General features: G+C 50.2%; 1 protein-coding gene across 2 annotated transcripts in view; it reads right to left on the bottom strand.

The window, feature by feature from the left end:
• LOC121843368 (CD82 antigen-like) overlaps positions 1-18,666 on the bottom strand; it is a 38,233-nt gene extending 19,567 nt beyond the window's left edge. The window contains exons 1-4 of one of the 2 annotated variants that reach the window (XM_042312995.1): positions 18,573-18,666; positions 16,324-16,396; positions 1,615-1,739; positions 105-179 (exon numbers count right to left, since the gene is read on the bottom strand). In XM_042312995.1, coding sequence (XP_042168929.1) covers positions 105-179; positions 1,615-1,739; positions 16,324-16,396; positions 18,573-18,635 — 336 coding nt within the window. In that variant the 5' untranslated portion in view covers positions 18,636-18,666. Of the gene's footprint in view, positions 1-104; positions 180-1,614; positions 1,740-13,541; positions 13,648-16,323; positions 16,397-18,572 lie in introns of those variants that run through there. The other variant, XM_042312994.1, reaches the window with a different exon arrangement.
• Positions 18,667-19,295: the final 629 nt, after the last annotated feature.

Genomic DNA, 19,295 nt, shown 5'->3' with positions numbered 1-19,295 from the left:
TGGATAAGTGTGTCTGCTAAATTACAAAATGACATACTTTTCTGACATTTCTCTTTCCTGAACTCGACCAACAACAGGTGTAAACAGGAAGTGACATCACTCACCAGGTCCTTCTGGAAGTAGATGAGTACACCGGCTGCCACCTGACCAATCAGAATCAGCAGCAGGCAGGTGAAGTACTGGGGAGGAAGAGAGGATCATGGGATATATGAGATGACATCACCGTGGCAACAGTCCATCATAACAATGCATTAACACATCCACCCAATCACCAGACATCATCCCCTGCAGCATCGTTCAGACATCAACATGCCTTCAAATAGAAATGCATTATGTATTCAACTAGGTATGTAAATAATTGACTAGGATGTGAACTTCCACATCATCTCCTAGACACTGCTACAATATCCAACTGGAACAGCCACGGGGCTTTGTGTTGCTACAATATCCAACTGGAACAGCCACAGAGCTTTGTGTTGCTACAATATCCAACTGGAACAGCCACGGGGCTTTGTGTTGCTACAATATCCAACTGGAACAGCCACAGGGCTTTGTGTTGCTACAATATCCACTGGAACAGCCACGGGGCTTTCTGTTGCTACAATATCCAACTGGAACAGCCACTTTGTGTTGCTTATCCAACTGGAACAGCCACAGGCTTTGTGTTGCTACAATATCCACTGGAACAGCCACGGGGCTTTCTGTTGCTACAATATCCACTGGAACAGCCACAGGGCTTTGTGTTGCTATAATATCCAACTGGAACAGCCACGGGGCTTTGTGTTGCTACAATATCCAACTGGAACAGCCACAGGGCTTTGTGTTGCTATAATATCCAACTGGAACAGCCACGGGGCTTTTGTGAGCGACTCCTCCCTGTAGAGTAGCAGTAGTTTGTAATGCATTCACACTAGCATACACTGAGTGGACAAAACATTAAGAACACCTTCCTAATATTGAGTTGCGGCCCCTTTTTGTCCTCATAACAGCCTCAATTCATCGGGGCGTGGACTCTACAAGGTGTCGAAAGTGTTCCACAGGGATGCTGGTTCATGTTGACTCAATGCTTCCCACAGTTGTGTTAAATTGGCTGGATGTCCTTCGGGTGGTGGACCATTCTTGATACACACAGGAAACTGTTGAGTGTGAAAAACCCAGCATCGTTGCAGTTCTTGACACACTCAAACTGGTGCGCTTGGCACCTACTACCACTTCCTGTTCAAAGGCACTTCAATCTTTTGTCTTGCCCTTTCACCCTCTGAATGGCACACATACACAGTCCATGTCTCAATTGTCTCAAGGCTTAAAAAATCCTTCCTTAAACTGTCTCCTCCCCTTCATCTACACTGATTTGAAGTGGATGTAACAAGTGACATCAATAAGGGATCATAGCTTTAACCTGGATTCACCTGGTGAGTCCATGTCACGGAAGGAGCAGGTGTTCCTAATGTTTTGTACACTCAGTGTAGATTTTGGAGATGCCAGCAATGTTTTAAAGATGGTTTTGACTTTAGCTTCATGCACCACTGATTGCGAGTCAGACCAGGCAGGCCTGTGTGTGTCTGTGTGTGTCTGTGTGTGTGCCTGTGCCTGTGTGTGTGTGCCTGTGCTCACCAGGCCCAGCAGACAGCGGATCTCATAGATAGCCCCCAGGCAACCCAGGAAGCCCATCAACATGGAGAGACCACCGACACCTATCAGGATGTAGGAAGCTATCTTCAGCACTGTGGAGGACTCTTCTGTAGAGAGAAACAAAGCAACACTCTCAGGTTAGCACATTAGCATCGCTATGGTAAAAACCATATATAGGCTACCATTTTAGCATACCTACAGTACACCATGGGGGACTCCTCTGTAGAGGTGGGAACAAGCAGACTCGTTAGCATATCTGCTGTAAACACATATAGGTTAGCAGTATTTAAGCAGTCTGATGTAGGCTATGCACAGGCTAGCATGTTAGCATCGCTATGGTAAAAACCATATAGAGGCTAGCATTTTAGCATACCTACAGTACACTATGGGGGACTCCTCTGTAGAGGTGGGAACAAGCAGACTCGTGAGCATATCTGCTGTTAACACATATAGGTTAGCAGTTTAGCAATCGGCTACTGTGCAGGCTTGTATTTAAGCAGTCTGATGTAGGCTATACACAGGCTAGCATTTTAGCATCGCTATGGTAAAAACCATATATAGGCTAGCATGTTAGCACACCTACTACACAGTGACAGGCATTTTACCCTAACCCTAACCCATTCATCCCTTAGCAGACACAGTGTTCTGCCTCACGTCTGACAGGTAGACAAATCAAATAAAATTGTATTTGTCACATACACATGGTTAGCAGATATTAATGCGAGTGTAGTGAAATGCTTGTGCTTCTAGTTCCGACAATTGCAGTAATAATCCAACAAGTAATCTAACTAACAATTCCAACAAAACAAACTACTGTCTTATACACAGTGTAAGGGGATAAAGAATATGTACATAAAGATATATGAATGAGTGATGGTACAGAGCAGCTTAGGCAAGATACAGTAGATGGTATCGAGTACAGTATATACATATGAGATGAGTATGTAAACAAAGTGGCATAGTTAAAGTGGCTAGTGATACATGTATTACATAAGGATGCAGTAGATGATAGAGTACAGTATATACGTATACATATGAGATGAATAATGTAGGGTATGTAAACATTATATTAGGTAGCATTGCTTAAAGTGGCTAGTGATATATTTTACATCATTTCCCATCAATTCCCATAATTAAAGTGGCTGGAGTTGAGTCAGTGTGTTGGCAGCAGCCACTCAATGTTAGTGGTGGCTGTTTAACAGTCTGATGGCCTTGAGATAGAAGCTGTTTTTCAGTCTCTCGGTCCCAGCTTTGATGCACCTGCACTGACCTCGCCTTCTGGATGATAGCGGGGTGAACAGGCAGTGGCTCGGGTGGTTGTTGTCCTTGATGATCTTTATGGCCTTCCTGTAACATCGGGTGGTGTAGGTGTCCTGGAGGGCAGGTAGTTTGCCCCCAGTGATGCGTTGTGCAGACCTCACTACCCTCTGGAGAGCCTTACGGTTGAGGGCGGTGCAGTTGCCATACCAGGCGGTGATACAGCCCGCCAGAATGCTCTCGATTGTGCATCTGTAGAAGTTTGTGAGTGCTTTTGGTGACAAGCCGAATTTCTTCAGCCTCCTGAGGTTGAAGAGGCGCTGCTGCGCCTTCTTCACGATGCTGTCTGTGTGAGTGGACCAATTCAGTTTGTCTGTGATGTGTATGCCGAGGAACTTAACACTTGCTACCCTCTCCACTACTGTTCCATCGATGTGGATAGGGGGGTGTTCCCTCTGCTGTTTCCTGAAGTCCACAATCATCTCCTTAGTTTTGTTGACGTTGAGTGTGAGGTTATTTTCCTGACACCACACTCCGAGGGCCCTCACCTCCTCCCTGTAGGCCGTCTCGTCGTTGTTGGTAATCAAGCCTACCACTGTTGTGTCGCAAACTTGATGATTGAGTTGGAGGCGTGCGTGGCCACGCAGTCGTGGGTGAACAGGGAGTACAGGAGAGGGCTCAGAACGCACCCTTGTGGGGCCCCAGTGTTGAGGATCAGCGGGGTGGAGATGTTGTTGCCTACCCTCACCACCTGGGGGCGGCCCGTCAGGAAGTCCAGTACCCAGTTGCACAGGGCGGGTCGAGACCCAGGGTCTCGAGCTTGATGACGAGCTTGGAGGGTACTATGGTGTTGAATGCCGAGCTGTAGTCGATGAACAGCATTCTCACATAGGTATTCCTCTTGTCCAGATGGGTTAGGGCAGTGTGCAGTGTGGTTGAGATTGCATCGTCTGTGGACCTATTTGGGCGGTAAGCAAATTGGAGTGGGTCTAGGGTGTCAGGTAGGGTGGAGGTGATATGGTCCTTGACTAGTCTCTCAAAGCACTTCATGATGACGGAAGTGAGTGCTACGGGCGGTAGTCGTTTAGCTCAGTTACCTTAGCTTTCTTGGGAACAGGAACAATGGTGGCCCTCTTGAAGCATGTGGGAACAGCAGACTGGTATAGGGATTGATTGAATATGTCCGTGAACACACCGGCCAGCTGGTCTGCGCATCCTCTGAGGGCACGGCTGGGGATGCCGTCTGGGCCTGCAGCCTCGCGAGGGTTAACACGTTTAAATGTTTGATTCACCTCGGCTGCAGTGAAGGAGAGGCCGCATGTTTTCGTTGCAGGCCGTGTCAGTGGCACTGTATTGTCCTCAAAGCGGGTAAAAAAGTTATTTAGTCTGCCTGGGAGCAAGACATCCTGGTCCGTGATGGGGCTGGTTTTCTTCTTGTAGTCCGTGATTGACTGTAGACCCTGCCACATACCTCTTGCGTCTGAGCCGTTGAATTGAGATTCTACTTTGTCTCTATACTGACGCTTAGCTTGTTTGATAGCCTTGCGGAGGGAATAGCTGCACTGTTTGTATTCGGTCATGTTACCAGTCACCTTGCCCTGATTAAAAGCAGTGGTTCGTGCCTTCAGTTTCATGCGAATACTGCCATCAATCCACGGTTTCTGGTTAGGGAATGTTTTAATCGTTGCTATGGGAACGACATCTTCAACGCACGTTCTAATGAACTCGCACACCGAATCAGCGTATTCGTCAATGTTGCTGTCTGATGCAATACGAAACATATCCCAGTCCACGTGATGGAAGCAGTCTTGGAGTGTGGAATCAGCTTGGTCGGACCAGCGTTGGACAGACCTCAGCGTGGGAGCTTCTTGTTTTAGTTTCTGTCTGTAGGTAGGGATCAGCAAAATGGAGTCGTGGTCAGCTTTTCCGAAAGGGGGGCGGGGCAGGGCCTTATATGCGTCGCGGAAGTTAGAGTAACAATGATCCAAGGTTTTTTCAGCCCTGGTTGCGCAATCGATATGCTGATACAATTTAGGGAGTCTTGTTTTCAGATTAGCCTTGTTAAAATCTCCAGCTACAATGAATGCAGCCTCAGGATGTATAGATTCCAGTTTGCAAAGAGTCAAATAAAGTTTGTTCAGAGCCATCGATGTGTCTGCTTGGGGGGGGAATTTATACGGCTGTGATTATAATCGAAGAGAACTCTCTTGGTAGATAATGCGGTCGACATTTGATTGTGAGGAATTCTAAATCAGGTGAACAGACAGTAGAATATAAGACATCTTCCTATAAGGCAACTCATTCCCACAAAACCAAAAGGAGACCTGATCTCAAACCAGCATATCTGGTCATGGAAACAGTTCGGGGAATTTTGGCTTCTATAAAAATAAAAGTCCACTGGAGCCAGAGAGAGATTAGGTCTTCATTTCAAAATGGCACCCTTTTCCCTATGTAGTGCACTACTTTGGACCAAAAAAGTTCACTTAAAAAACGTAAAATATTGTGCACTATGTAGGGAACAGGGTGCAATTTGGGACATAGATTTTGTCTGGCAACAGGAGTAATGATATATGTTACTCTGAGGACACTGTTCTCAGTGTGTGTGTGTGTGTGTGTGTGTGTGTGTGTGTGTGTGTGTGTGTGTGTGTGTGTGTTGTGTGTGTGTGTGTGTGTGTGTGTGTGTGTGTGTGTGTGTGTGTGTGTGTGTGTGTGTGTGTGTGTGTGTGTGTGTCACTGCCAAACATTCTGAGGCTTTCAAAGGAAAGAGAGAAGCATGTTTCTGTGGACCACTCCGGAGGTCTGGAACCAGAAGTGTGCCATCACGGAGGCCCAAGCCCAGAAACCACTGAGACACAGAGAGAACGGACAGTTCAACCTCATCTCAAGTATTTAGTTTAGGAGACGTCATCCTTGGAGACAGAGACGAGCTCCCCAGAGGTTTTCACTATACTGGCAGAAACATCTGGCACGTCGTGCAAATCAAAGTGTTGTTTTGTCAGCGCAGTGTCAGCGCAGTGCCAGCGCAGTGCCAGCGCAGTGTCAGTGAAATGCTTATGCAAGATGTGAAACATGGCCAAATGTATACAGGTCATAGAGACAAAGCGAACTAAATACACAGAAAAAACAGTATCCTATTTAATACCGTGATGAAATAGCTGTGGTTGGTTGGCGCTATACTCTAGCGTGTGACCAATGCGGAATACAGGAAGTTCAATAATGCCATGCTGGCTGATTTCTTCTTCTTCTAAGCGGGATGACTGTGGCAATATTACTGAAGGAATATGTCAACCGCTGGATGGGAACCCTCATTCCCAGCAAAAGCAGTTTAACCAGACATGTCTCTGATTATTAGAGACAGACCCTGCAGCACATCACAGATCCCTCTCCTCATTACCGTTACTCTAACGTTGGAACATCTAGAGAACAGATCCCTCTCCTGGCTAGAGAACAGATCCCTCTCCTCTAACGTTGGAACATCTAGAGAACAGATCCCTCTCCTCTAACGTTGGAACATCTAGAGAACAGATCCCTCTCCTCATTACCGTTACTCTCTAATGTTGGAACAGCTAGAGAACAGATCCCTCTCCTCTAACGTTGGAACATCTAGAGAACAGATCCCTCTCCTCATAACGTTGGAACAGCTAGAGAACAGATCCCTCTCCTCATTATCTAGAGAACAGTCCCTCTCCTCTAATGTTGGAACAGCTAGAGAACAGATCCCTCTCCTCTAACGTTGGAACATCTAGAGAACAGATCCCTCTCCTCTAACGTTGGAACAGCTAGAGAACAGATCCCTCTCTCATTACCGTTACTCTAACGTTGGAACAGCTAGAGAACAGATCCCTCTCCTCTAACGTTGGAACATCTAGAGAACAGATCCCTCTCCTCTAACGTTGGAACATCTAGAGAACAGATCCCTCTCCTCTAACGTTGGAACATCTAGAGAACAGATCCCTCTCCTCTAACGTTGGAACATCTAGAGAACAGATCCCTCTCCTCTAACGTTGGAACAGCTAGAGAACAGATCCCTCTCCTCTAACGTTGGAACATCTAGAGAACAGATCCCTCTCCTCTAACGTTGGAACATCTAGAGAACAGATCCCTCTCCTCTAACGTTGGAACAGCTAGAGAACAGATCCCTCTCCTCTAACGTTGGAACATCTAGAGAACAGATCCCTCTCCTCTAACGTTGGAACATCTAGAGAACAGATCCCTCTCCTCATTACCGTTACGTTGGAACAGCTAGAGAACAGATCCCTCTCCTCTAATGTTGGAACAGCTAGAGAACAGATCTCTCTCCTCATTACCGTCTAACGTTGGAACATCTAGAGAACAGATCCCTCTCCTCTAACGTTGGAACAGCTAGAGAACAGATCCCTCTCTCCCTCTAACGTTGGAACAGCTAGAGAACAGATCCCTCTCCTGTTGGAACAGCTAGAGAACAGATCCCTCTCCTCTAACGTTGGAACATCTAGAGAACAGATCCCTCTCCTCATAACGTTGGAACATCTAGAGAACAGATCCCTCTCCTCTAACGTTGGAACATCTAGAGAACAGATCCCTCTCTCCTCTAACGTTGGAACATCTAGAGAACAGATCCCTCTCCTCATTACCGTTACTCTAACGTTGGAACATCTAGAGAACAGATCCCTCTCCTCTAACGTTGGAACATCTAGAGAACAGATCCCTCTCCTCTAACGTTGGAACATCTAGAGAACAGATCCCTCTCCTCTAACGTTGGGACATCTAGAGAACAGATCCCTCTCCTCATTACCGTTACTAACGTTGGAACATCTAGAGAACAGATCCCTCTCCTCATTACCGTTACTCTAACGTTGGAACATCTAGAGAACAGATCCCTCTCCTCTAACGTTGGAACATCTAGAGAACAGATCCCTCTCCTCATTACCGTTACTCTAACGTTGGAACATCTAGAGAACAGATCCCTCTCCTCATTACCGTTACTCTAACGTTGGAACATCTAGAGAACAGATCCCTCTCCTCATTACCGTTACTCTAACGTTGGAACAGCTAGAGAACAGATCCCTCTCCTCTAACGTTGGAACATCTAGAGAACAGATCCCTCTCCTCATTACCGTTACTCTAACGTTGGAACATCTAGAGAACAGATCCCTCTCCTCATTACCGTTACTCTAACGTTGGAACATCTAGAGAACAGATCCCTCTCCTCATTACCGTTACTCTAACGTTGGAACATCTAGAGAACAGATCCCTCTCCTCTAACGTTGGAACATCTAGAGAACAGATCCCTCTCCTCTAACGTTGGAACATCTAGAGAACAGATCCCTCTCCTCTAACGTTGGAACATCTAGAGAACAGATCCCTCTCCTCTAACGTTGGAACATCTAGAGAACAGATCCCTCTCCTCATTACCGTTACTCTAACGTTGGAACATCTAGAGAACAGATCCCTCTCCTCATTACCGTTACTCTAACGTTGGAACATCTAGAGAACAGATCCCTCTCTTCTAACGTTGGAACATCTAGAGAACAGATCCCTCTCCTCTAACGTTGGAACATCTAGAGAACAGATCCCTCTCCTCTAACGTTGGAACATCTAGAGAACAGATCCCCTGGGATAGAACCCGGGGAACATGGGTGGAGGGAGAAGCAGCCTCTGGGATAGAACCCGGGGAACATGGTGGGTGGAGGGATCCCTCTCCTCTAACGCAGGAACATCTGGGATAGAACCCGGGGGAGTGGTGGGTGGAACATCTAAGCAGCCTCTGGGATAGAACGTTGGGGAGTGGTGGGTGGAGGGAGAACAGATCCCTGGGATAGAACCCGGGGTAGTGTTGGAACATCTGGAACAGATCCCTCTGGGATAGAACCCGGGGGTAGTGGTGGGTGGAGGGAGTGGCAAGCAGCCTCTGGGATAGAACCCGGGAGAGTGGAGGGAGAGATGGGTCGACGCCTGCAGCTGGATCCCCAAAAATAAAGAAATCATAGGTTTACGTGGTGGGAGGAGGGAACGGTGGTGGGAGGAGGGCACGGTGGTGGGAGGAGGGAACGGTGGTGGGAGGAGGGGTGGGAGGAGGGCACGGTGGTGGGAGGAACCCGGGAGAATGGTGGGGGAGGAGGGCGTGGGAGAAAGGTGGTGGGAGGAGGGCGGGGAGAAAGGTGGTGGGAGGAGGGCCTCTGGGAGAACGGTGGTGGGAGGAGGGCGTGGAGGAGGGCACGGTGGTGGGAGGAGGGGCGGGGTAGGAGGGTGGAGGTGGTGGGAGGAGGGCGGAGGGTCTGGGAGGAGGGCCCGGGGGGCGTGGGTGGAGGGCGTGGGAGGAGGGCTGGTGGTGGGAGGACCCGGGAGGAGGGAGGTGGTGGGAGGAGGGCACGGTGGTGGGAGGAGGGCGTGAAGAAATGGTGGGAGGAGGGCACGGTGGTGGGAGGAGGGAACGGTGGTGGGAGGAGGGAACGGTGGTGGGAGGAGGGCGGGGAGAAGGGAGGGGAGAACGGTGGTGGGAGGAGGGAACGGTGGTGGGAGGAGGGAACGGTGGTGGAGAAGGGCGTGGGAGAACGGTGGTGGGAGGAGGGCACGGTGGTGGGAGGAGGGCGTGGGAGGAGGGCACGGTGGTGGGAGGAGGGCACGGTGGTGGGAGGAGGGCGTGGGAGAACGGTGGTGGGAGGAGGGCACGGTGGTGGGAGGGGAGAACGGGGTGGGGGAGGGAGGGGTGGGAGGAGGGAACGGTGGTGGGAGGAGGGCGTGGGAGAAGGGAGGGGAGAACGGTGGTGGGAGGAGGGCGGGGAGAAGGGCGTGGGAGAACGGTGGTGGGAGGAGGGCACGGTGGTGGGAGAAGGGGCGTGGGAGGAGGGCACGGTGGTGGGAGGAGGGCACGGTGGTGGGAGGAGGGCGTGGGAGAACGGTGGTGGGAGGAGGGCACGGTGGTGGGAGGAGGGCACGGTGGTGGGAGGAGGGCACGGTGGTGGGGAGGGCGGGGGAGGAGGGCACGGTGGTGGGAGGAGGGAACGGTGGTGGGAGGAGGGCACGGTGGTGGGAGGAGGGCACGGTGGTGGGAGGAGGGCACGGTGGTGGGAGGAGGGCACGGTGGTGGGAGGAGGGCACGGTGGTGGGAGGAGGGCACGGTGGTGGGAGGAGGGCAGAACGGTGGTGGGAGGAGGGCGGGGAGGAGGGCACGGTGGTGGGAGGAGGGCGTGGGAGGAGGGCACGGTGGTGGGAGGAGGGCGTGGTGGGAGGAGGGCACGGTGGTGGGAGGAGGGAACGGTGGTGGGAGGAGGGCACGGTGGTGGGAGAAGGGCGTGGGAGAACGGTGGTGGGAGGAGGGAACGGTGGTGGGAGGGAACGGTGGTGGGAGAAGGGCGGGGAGAACGGTGGTGGGAGGAGGGAACGGTGGTGGGAGAAGGGCGTGGGAGGAGGGCACGGTGGTGGGAGGAGGGCACGGTGGTGGGAGGAGGGCACGGTGGTGGGAGGAGGGCGTGGGAGGAGGGCACGGTGGTGGGAGGAGGGCGGGGAGGAGGGCACGGTGGTGGGAGGAGGGCGGGGAGAAGGTGGTGGGAGGAGGGCACGGTGGTGGGAGGAGGGCACGGTGGTGGGAGGAGGGCGTGGGAGGAGGGCACGGTGGTGGGAGGAGGGCGGTGGTGGGAGGAGGGGCACGGTGGTGGGAGGAGGGCGTGGGAGAACGGTGGTGGGAGGAGGGCACGGTGGTGGGAGGAGGGCACGGTGGTGGGAGGAGGGCACGGTGGTGGGAGGAGGGCGTGGGAGAACGGTGGTGGGAGGAGGGCACGGTGGTGGGAGGAGGGCGGGGAGAACGGTGGTGGGAGGAGGGCACGGTGGTGGGAGGAGGGCGGGGAGAACGGTGGTGGGAGGAGGGCACGGTGGTGGGAGGAGGGCACGGTGGTGGGAGGAGGGCGTGGGAGAACGGTGGTGGGAGGAGGGCACGGTGGTGGGAGGAGGGAACGGTGGTGGGAGGAGGGAACGGTGGTGGGAGGAGGGAACGGTGGTGGGAGGAGGGAACGGTGGTGGGAGGAGGGAACGGTGGTGGGAGGAGGGGGAGAACGGTGGTGGGAGGGAGGGGAGAACGGTGGTGGGAGGAGGGCACGGTGGTGGGAGGAGGGCGGGGAGAAGGGAGGGGAGAACGGTGGTGGGAGAAGGGCGTGGGAGGAGGGCACGGTGGTGGGAGGAGGGAACGGTGGTGGGAGGAGGGAACGGTGGTGGGAGGAGGGAACGGTGGTGGGAGGAGGGCGTGGGAGAAGGGAGTGGGAGAACGGTGGTGGGAGGAGGGAACGGTGGTGGGAGGAGGGCACGGTGGTGGGAGGAGGGCACGGTGGTGGGAGGAGGGCAGAACGGTGGTGGGAGGAGGGCACGGTGGTGGGAGGAGGGCGTGGGAGGAGGGCACGGGGTGGTGGGAGGAGGGCACGGTGGTGGGAGGAGGGCAACGGTGGTGGGAGGAGGGCACGGTGGTGGGAGGAGGGAACGGTGGTGGGAGGAGGGCACGGTGGTGGGAGGAGGGAACGGTGGTGGGAGGAGGGAACGGTGGTGGGAGGAGGGCGGTGGGAGAACGGTGGTGGGAGGAGGGCACGGTGGTGGGAGGGAGGGAACGGTGGTGGGAGGAGGGAACGGTGGTGGGAGAAACGGTGGTGGGAGGAGGGAACGGTGGTGGGAGGAGGGCACGGTGGTGGGAGGAGGGTGTGGGAGGAGGGCACGGTGGTGGGAGGAGGGCACGGTGGTGGGAGGAGGGAGTGGAACTACTTAGTCAAATGTAGTGCACTATATGTTGGGAATAGGGTGCCACTTGGGACAACCAGCTCTGGAATGATCGTTAGGCTGGTTGGGCTTTGTTTCAACTCATCCTCACATAATTCCTGATTCAGGCCACTAAAGACTTAGGTATAAACCCTTACTACAGCTCACACCACTACATGCTACTATAAAGACCTTGGTATAAACCCTTACTACAGCTCACACCACTACATGCTACTATAAAGACCTTGGTATAAACCCTTACTACAGCTCACACCACTACATGCTACTATAAAGACCTTGGTATAAACCCTTACTACAGCTCACACCACTACATGCTACTATAAAGACCTTGGTATAAACCCTTACTACAGCTCAAACCACTACAGGCCACTATAAAGACCTTCATATAGACCCTTACTACAGCTCACACTAGTGATGTCACGATAACAACATTTTACAAACAATATATACGACCAGGCCAAGTCTCACGATACCACCCGTACGCGATATCGACGGAAGGAGAAAAAATCCGTGGCCTTGCATCCTGTTCGCCCCGTCCCCCGCATCCTGTTTGTCCCCCCCCGCATCCTGTTCCCCGCCCCGCATCCTGTTTGTCCCCCGCATCCTGTTCGCCCCGCGTCCCCGCATCCTGTTCGCGCCCCCGCGCCCCGCATCCTGTTCGCCCCGCGTCCCCGCATCCTGCTCCGCCCCGCGTCCCCGCATCCTGTTCGCCCCGTCCCCGCATCCTGCCCGCCCCCCGTCCCCCGCATCCTGCATCCGCCCCCGTCCCCGCATCCTGCTCCGCCCCCGTCCCCGCATCCTGCTCCGCCCCCGTCCCCTGCATCCTGCTCCGCCCCCGTCCCCGCATCCTGCTCGCCCCCCGTCCCCGCATCCTGCTCCGCCCCGTCCCCGCATCCTGTTCGCCCCCCGTCCCCGCATCCTGCTCGCCCCCGCGTCCCCGCATCCTGCCCCCCCGTCCCCGCATCCTGCTCGCCCCCCGTCCCCGCATCCTGCCCGCCCCCGTCCCCGCATCCTGTGCCCCCGTCCCCGCATCCTGTTCCGCCCCCGTCCCCGCATCCTGTTCGCCCCTCAGTCCCCGCATCCTGCTCCGCCCCCGTTCGCCCCCCCGTCCCCGCATCCTGTTCCGCCCCGTCCCCGCATCCTGTTCGCCCCGTCCCCCGCATCCTGCCTGAAATCGCCCCCATTCCTCTGTCCCCGCATCCTGTGAAATGACGCCCCCATTCCTCTGTCCCCATTACCATCATCCTGTTCGCCCCCGTCCCCTGCATCCTGCCACATTACGCCCCTGCATCCTGTTCGCCCTCTGTGGCCTTAGCCTGGTGAAATGACTGCCACATTACTGTCATTCCTCTGGTGAAATGACTGCCACATTACTGTCATTCCTCTGGTGAAATGACTGCCACATTACTATCATTCCTCTGGTGAAATGACTGCCACATTACTATCATTCCTCTGGTGAAATGACTGCCACATTACTGTCATTCCTCTGGTGAAATGACTGCCACATTACTATCATTCCGCTGGTGAAATGACTGCCACATTACTATCATTCCTCTGGTGAAATGACTGCCACATTACTATCATTTCTCTGGTGAAATGACTGCCACATTACTATCATTTCTCTGGTGAAATGACTGCCACATTACTATCATTTCTCTGGTGAAATGACTGCCACATTACTATCATTCCTCTGGTGAAATGACTGCCACATTACTATCATTCCTCTGGTGAAATGACTGCCACATTACTATCATTCCTCTGGTGAAATGACTGCCACATTACTGCCTTTATCATTCCTCTGGTGAAATGACTGCCACATTACTGTCATTCCTCTAGTGAAATGACTGCCACATTACTGTCATTCCTCTGGTGAAATGACTGCCACATTAGTATGTGTAGTTTGATAAACTTACGCAGGATGACCATGAAGCTCTCCTTGTCCAGAAGGACCCACAGTCCGAACCCCATGATGAGGCTGCATAGATTGGTTGATTGGCTCATATTTGCAAAGGCCGAGCTGTGATTGGTCTGGAGGAATGGCAGGAAGGAATACACATGCATAATAGTCTGTATGTCATTGTGTCAGTCAGGGGACAACACTGCATGAAACCTTCTTCACTGTTCAGTCTCCCATTAGTACATCCCATCTATTAGGCCTACATGAATCCTATATAGTTTAGTCTCCCATTAGGCCTACATGAATCCTATATAGTTTAGTCTCCCATTAGGCCTACATGAATCCTATATAGTTTAGTCTCCCATTAGGCCTACATGAATCCTATATAGTTTAGTCTCCCATTAGGCCAATATGAATCCTACCTTGGAATCACATCTCACGAGGAGCAAACCCTTTCCTTTCTTCCTGGACCAATCAGATGTGCCTAAACCTAGTGTGAAGTTACCAGGTTGTTAGCTAGCTAGGTAACATGACGTTGTTTGGTTGCAAACCAATAATTAGCAACCCGGGATTAGTTTAAAATGACCCGCGACATGGTTTTGTGAAATTTTATCAAATGCGCACGAATCCCAGTAGAAAGAAATAAAAGGTTACTTCTGGTAATATGGGTCATATAGAAAAAAAGGGTAGAGGGCCTAGAGAGCCGCCCTGCGGTACACCAAACTTTAAAATGTTTGACATTAGAGAAGCTTCCACTAAAAGAAACCCCCTGAGTTCTACTAGATAGATAGCCCTGAATCCACGGTAATTCAACAACAGGTTATGGTCAATAATATCAAAAGCTGCACTGAAATCAAACAATGCAGCTCCCACAATCTTCCAATTATCCATTTCTTTCAACCAATCATCAGTCATGTTGTGTGTCAGTGCAGTACATCTTGAGTGCCCTTCTCTATAAGCATGCTGAAAGTCTTCTGTTAATTTATTTACAGAGAAATAGCATTGTACTTGATCAAACACCATTTTTCCAACAGTTTGTTAAGAGCTGGCAGCAAGCTTATAGGTCTGCTGTTAGAACCAGTAAAGGCGGCTTTTTACCACTCTTGGGTAGTGGAATGACTTTGGCTTCCTCCAGGCCTGAGGACAAAGACTTTCCTCTTAGGCTCAGATTAAAAATATGACAGATAGGAGTGGCTGTAGAGTCAGCTACCATGCTCAGTAGCTTTCCATCTAAGTTGTCGATGCCAGGAGGTTTGTCATTATTGTTCGTTAACAACAATTGTTCCAACTCTGCCACACTAACTTGACACACCAACTTGAAATGCTTTTCTTTCATTTTTTAATTTTTTTTAATGCATGAATACAATTGCTCACTGTTCGTTGTTGGCATTTCCTGCCTAAGTTTCCTATATATATATATATTAAATCAAATAAAATAAAAGGTAAAAATATATATATATTTTACCTTTATTTAACTAGGCAAGTCAGTTAAGAACAAATTCTTATTTACAATGACGGCCTAGGAACAGTGGGTTAACTGCCTGTACCTTGTCAGCTCGGGAGTTGAACTTGCAACCTTCTGGTTTCTAGTCCAACGCTCTAACCACTAGGCTACCCTGCCGGCCCATTGATCTAGGCTTCATAATAAAGAACTTGCAAAGTCAACTCAGACTGGTCTGTGCTCTTGGTTATAACAGATGATACATTGTATCAACATAAAGTCAACTCAGACTGGTCTGTGCTCTTTGTTATAACAGATGAAATGATACATTGTATCAACAATGGAGCAGTGCAGGCAAAGTAAACAATGTAACAGAAGTAACAGAAGACTCATCAGGGTCTGCATCCCCGCTCGCCATCACGGCTGCATTATAATATAAAACAGAGAGGAATAGATGGGCATCAACTATTGCTATCATTATCATTCCTCTGGTGAAATGCCTGCAACATTAGTATGATTCCTCTGGTGAAATGACTGCCACATTACTGTCATTCCTCTGGTGAAATGACTGCCACATTACTGTCATTCCTCTGGTGAAATGACTGCCACATTACTGTCTTTCTACCATTCCTCTGGTGAAATGACTGCCACATTACCGTCTTTCTACCATTCCTCTGGTGAAATGACTGCCACATTACCATCTTTCTACCATTCCTCTGGTGAAATGACTGCCACATTACCGTCTTTCTACCATTCCTCTGGTGAAATGACTGCCACATTACCGTCTTTCTACCATTCCTCTGGTGAAATGACTGCCACATTACCGTCTTTCTACCATTCCTCTGGTGAAATGACTGCCACATTACTGTCTTTCTACCATTCCTCTGGTGAAATGACTGCCACATTACTGTCTTTCTACCATTCCTCTGGTGAAATGACTGCCACATTACAGTCTTTCTACCATTCCTCTGGTGAAATGACTGCCACATTACAGTCTTTCTACCATTCCTCTGGTGAAATGACTGCCACATTACCGTCTTTCTACCATTCCTCTGGTGAAATGACTGCCACATTACCGTCTTTCTACCATTCCTCTGGTGAAATGACTGCCACATTACCGTCTTTCTACCATTCCTCTGGTGAAATGACTGCCATTCATTACCGTCTTTCTACCATTCCTCTGGTGAAATGACTGCCACATTACCGTCTAAATCTACCATTCCTTCTGGTGAAATGACTGCCACATTACTGTCTTTCTACCATTCCTCTGGTGAAATGACTGCCACATTACCTGTCATTCTACCATTCCTCTGGTGAAATGACTGCCACATTAGTATGTATAGTTTGATAAACTTACGCAGGATGACCATGAAGCTCTCCTTGTCCAGAAGGACCCACAGTCCGAACCCCATGATGAGGGCGCCAAACAGCTGCAGAGAGGGGGTGGGGTGAGAGAGACAGAGTCAATACACAATGGTAAATAAGATCAGTCTAGTTCCTCTACATCAGTCCTGTTCCAGTAGTGATGTTGTTCCATTCTAGTTTCTCTACATCAGTCCTGTTCCATTCTAGTTTCTCTAAATCAGTCCTGTTCCATTCTAGTTTCTCTACATCAGTCCTGTTCCATTCTAGTTTCTCTAAATCAGTCCTGTTCCATTCTAGTTTCTCTAAATCAGTCCTGTTCCATTCTAGTTTCTCTAAATCAGTCCTGTTCCATTCTAGTTTCTCTAAATCAGTCCTGTTCCATTCTAGTTTCTCTACATCAGTCCTGTTCCATTCTAGTTTCTCTACATCAGTCCTGTTCCATTCTAGTTTCTCTACATCAGTCCTGTTCCATTCTAGTTTCTCTACATCAGTCCTGTTAGTAGTGATGTTACATTCTAGTTCCTCTACATCAGTCCTGTTCCATTCTAGTTTCTCTACATCAGTCCTGTTCCATTCTAGTTTCTCTACATCAGTCCTGTTCCATTCTAGTTTCTCTACATCAGTCCTGTTAGTAGTGATGTTGCGTTCTAGTTTCTCTACATCAGTCCTGTTAGTGATGTTCCATTCTAGTTTCTCTACATCGGTCCTGTTCCATTCTAGTTCCTCTACATCAGTCCTGTTCCATTCTAGTTTCTCTACATCAGTCCTGGTTTCTCTACATCAGTCCTGTTCCATTCTGGTTTCTCTACATCAGTCCTGTTCCATTCTAGTTTCTCTACATCAGTCCTGTTCCATTCTAGTTTCTCTACATCAGTCCTGTTCCATTCTAGTTTCTCTACATCAGTCCTGTTAGTGATGTTCCATTCTAGTTTCTCTACATCAGTCCTGTTCCATTCTAGTTTCTCTACATCAGTCCTGTTCCATTCTAGTTTCTCTACATCAGTCCTGTTCCATTCTAGTTTCTCTACATCAGTCCTGTTCCATTCTAGTTTCTCTACATCAGTCCTGTTCCATTCTAGTTTCTCTACATCAGTCCTGTTCCATTCTAGTTTCTCTACATCAGTCCTGTTCCATTCTAGTTTCTCTACATCAGTCCTGTTCCATTCTAGTTTCTCTACATCAGTCCTGTTAGTAGTGATGTTACGTTCTAGTTTCTCTACATCAGTCCTGTTAGTGATGTTCCATTCTAGTTTCTCTACATCAGTCCTGTTCCATTCTAGTTTCTCTACATCGGTCCTGTTAGTGATGTTACATTCTAGTTTCTCTACATCAGTCCTGTTCCATTCTGTTCCATTCTAGTTTCTCTACATGTCTCTACATGTTAATAGTGAGATCACACCATACATTCACAGTGTAACTTAAAAGCCTTAAGCTCTGGATCACACTTAATTTACTCTGTTCAGAGATGGGAATGATGGATGGTAGAGAGAGGGGGGCTGTGGGAGCCAGGGACTGAGCGGATGAGTATCTCCGTGGTAACCAGGCCACAATCACTTAATCTGCTCTCTAATGAAGAAACCAGGGAGAGAGGGGGCATGAGAGAGAGGGGGCATGAGAGAGAGAGAGCATGAGAGAGAGAGAGAGAGAGAGAGAGAGAGAGAGAGAGAGACAGAGAGCGAGGGCATGACAGAGAGCGAGGGCATGACAGAGAGCGAGGGCATGACAGAGAGCGAGGGCATGACAGAGAGCGAGGGCATGACAGAGAGCGAGGGCATGACAGAGAGCGAGGGCATGACAGAGAGCGAGGGCATGACAGAGAGCGAGGGCATGACAGAGAGCGAGGGCATGACAGAGAGCGAGGGCATGACAGAGAGAGCATGAGAGAGAGAGCATGAGAGAGAGAGATAGAGGGCATGAGAGAGAGCTAAAGGGTGAGCGAGAGTGAATGATGTCAGAGAATGAGAGAGTGAATGATGTCAGAGAATGAGAGAATGAATGATGTCAGAGAATGAGAGAGTGAAACAGAGGACAAAGGATGACAGAGTAGTTGGTGTGTGTTTGATGAGTTCACATTCCCTCCCACCGACTCGACCTCAAACCGGTCCAACAGGGTAATAGAGCCGTGGCGGTCATGTCATATCGATCAGACGGTTATTGTCACGGTTTCATCCACTCAGAGGAGAGGCTGAGGTCCTGCACTGTATAGGCATGTGATCTGTGTCTGGGAAAGAAGATACTTACGAAGAAGAGGACATTGAAGAGGAACAGGAAGTACTTGATTGCCTTCATGCAGCCTTTCCCCATTGTGATCACTCTGTGAACAACAGAATACAAAATATTTAGTCATACTTTATTTGAAGAGTACTTAAGCATGAATATGATACGATCATGAATATAAAAATCACAGGTCGGGTCAGACATCCCTGTGGTCGACTGAAGAGTTTAACACGATGCCATCAAAGTACAGAGGGGACATGATCCACATAGTGTGTGTGTGTGTCTGGATTTGCTGGTGTGAGAGGCCTACAGTATAAGTGGTGACAGACGCCTGGAACCCCCTGACCTGCTGGCTAAGCTGCTGAGATGATAGGGACCTGGATCTATAGGAGACAGATGCCTGGAAACCCCTGACCTGCTGGCTAAGCTGCTGAGATGATAGGGACCTGGATCTATAGGAGACAGATGCCTGACCTGACCTGCTGGCTAAGCTGCTGAGATGATAGAGATCTGGATCTCTAGGAGACAGATGCCTGACCTGACCTGTTGGCTAAGCTGCTGAGATGATAGAGATCTGGATCTCTAGGAGACAGATGCCTGACCTGACCTGCTGGCTAAACTGCTGAGATGATAGAGACCTGGATCTATAGGAGACAGATGCCTGACCTGACCTGCTGGCTAAGCTGCTGAGAGGATAGAGACCTGGACCTCTAGGAGACAGATGCCTGACCTGACCTGTTGGCTAAG

Source organism: Oncorhynchus tshawytscha, unplaced genomic scaffold (assembly GCF_018296145.1).
Source record: "Oncorhynchus tshawytscha isolate Ot180627B unplaced genomic scaffold, Otsh_v2.0 Un_contig_17224_pilon_pilon, whole genome shotgun sequence".
In the NCBI taxonomy this organism is placed as follows: domain Eukaryota; kingdom Metazoa; phylum Chordata; class Actinopteri; order Salmoniformes; family Salmonidae; genus Oncorhynchus; species Oncorhynchus tshawytscha.
The sequence above is the reverse complement of the archived record's forward strand: the minus strand, read 5'-3'. Positions and strand labels throughout refer to the sequence as shown.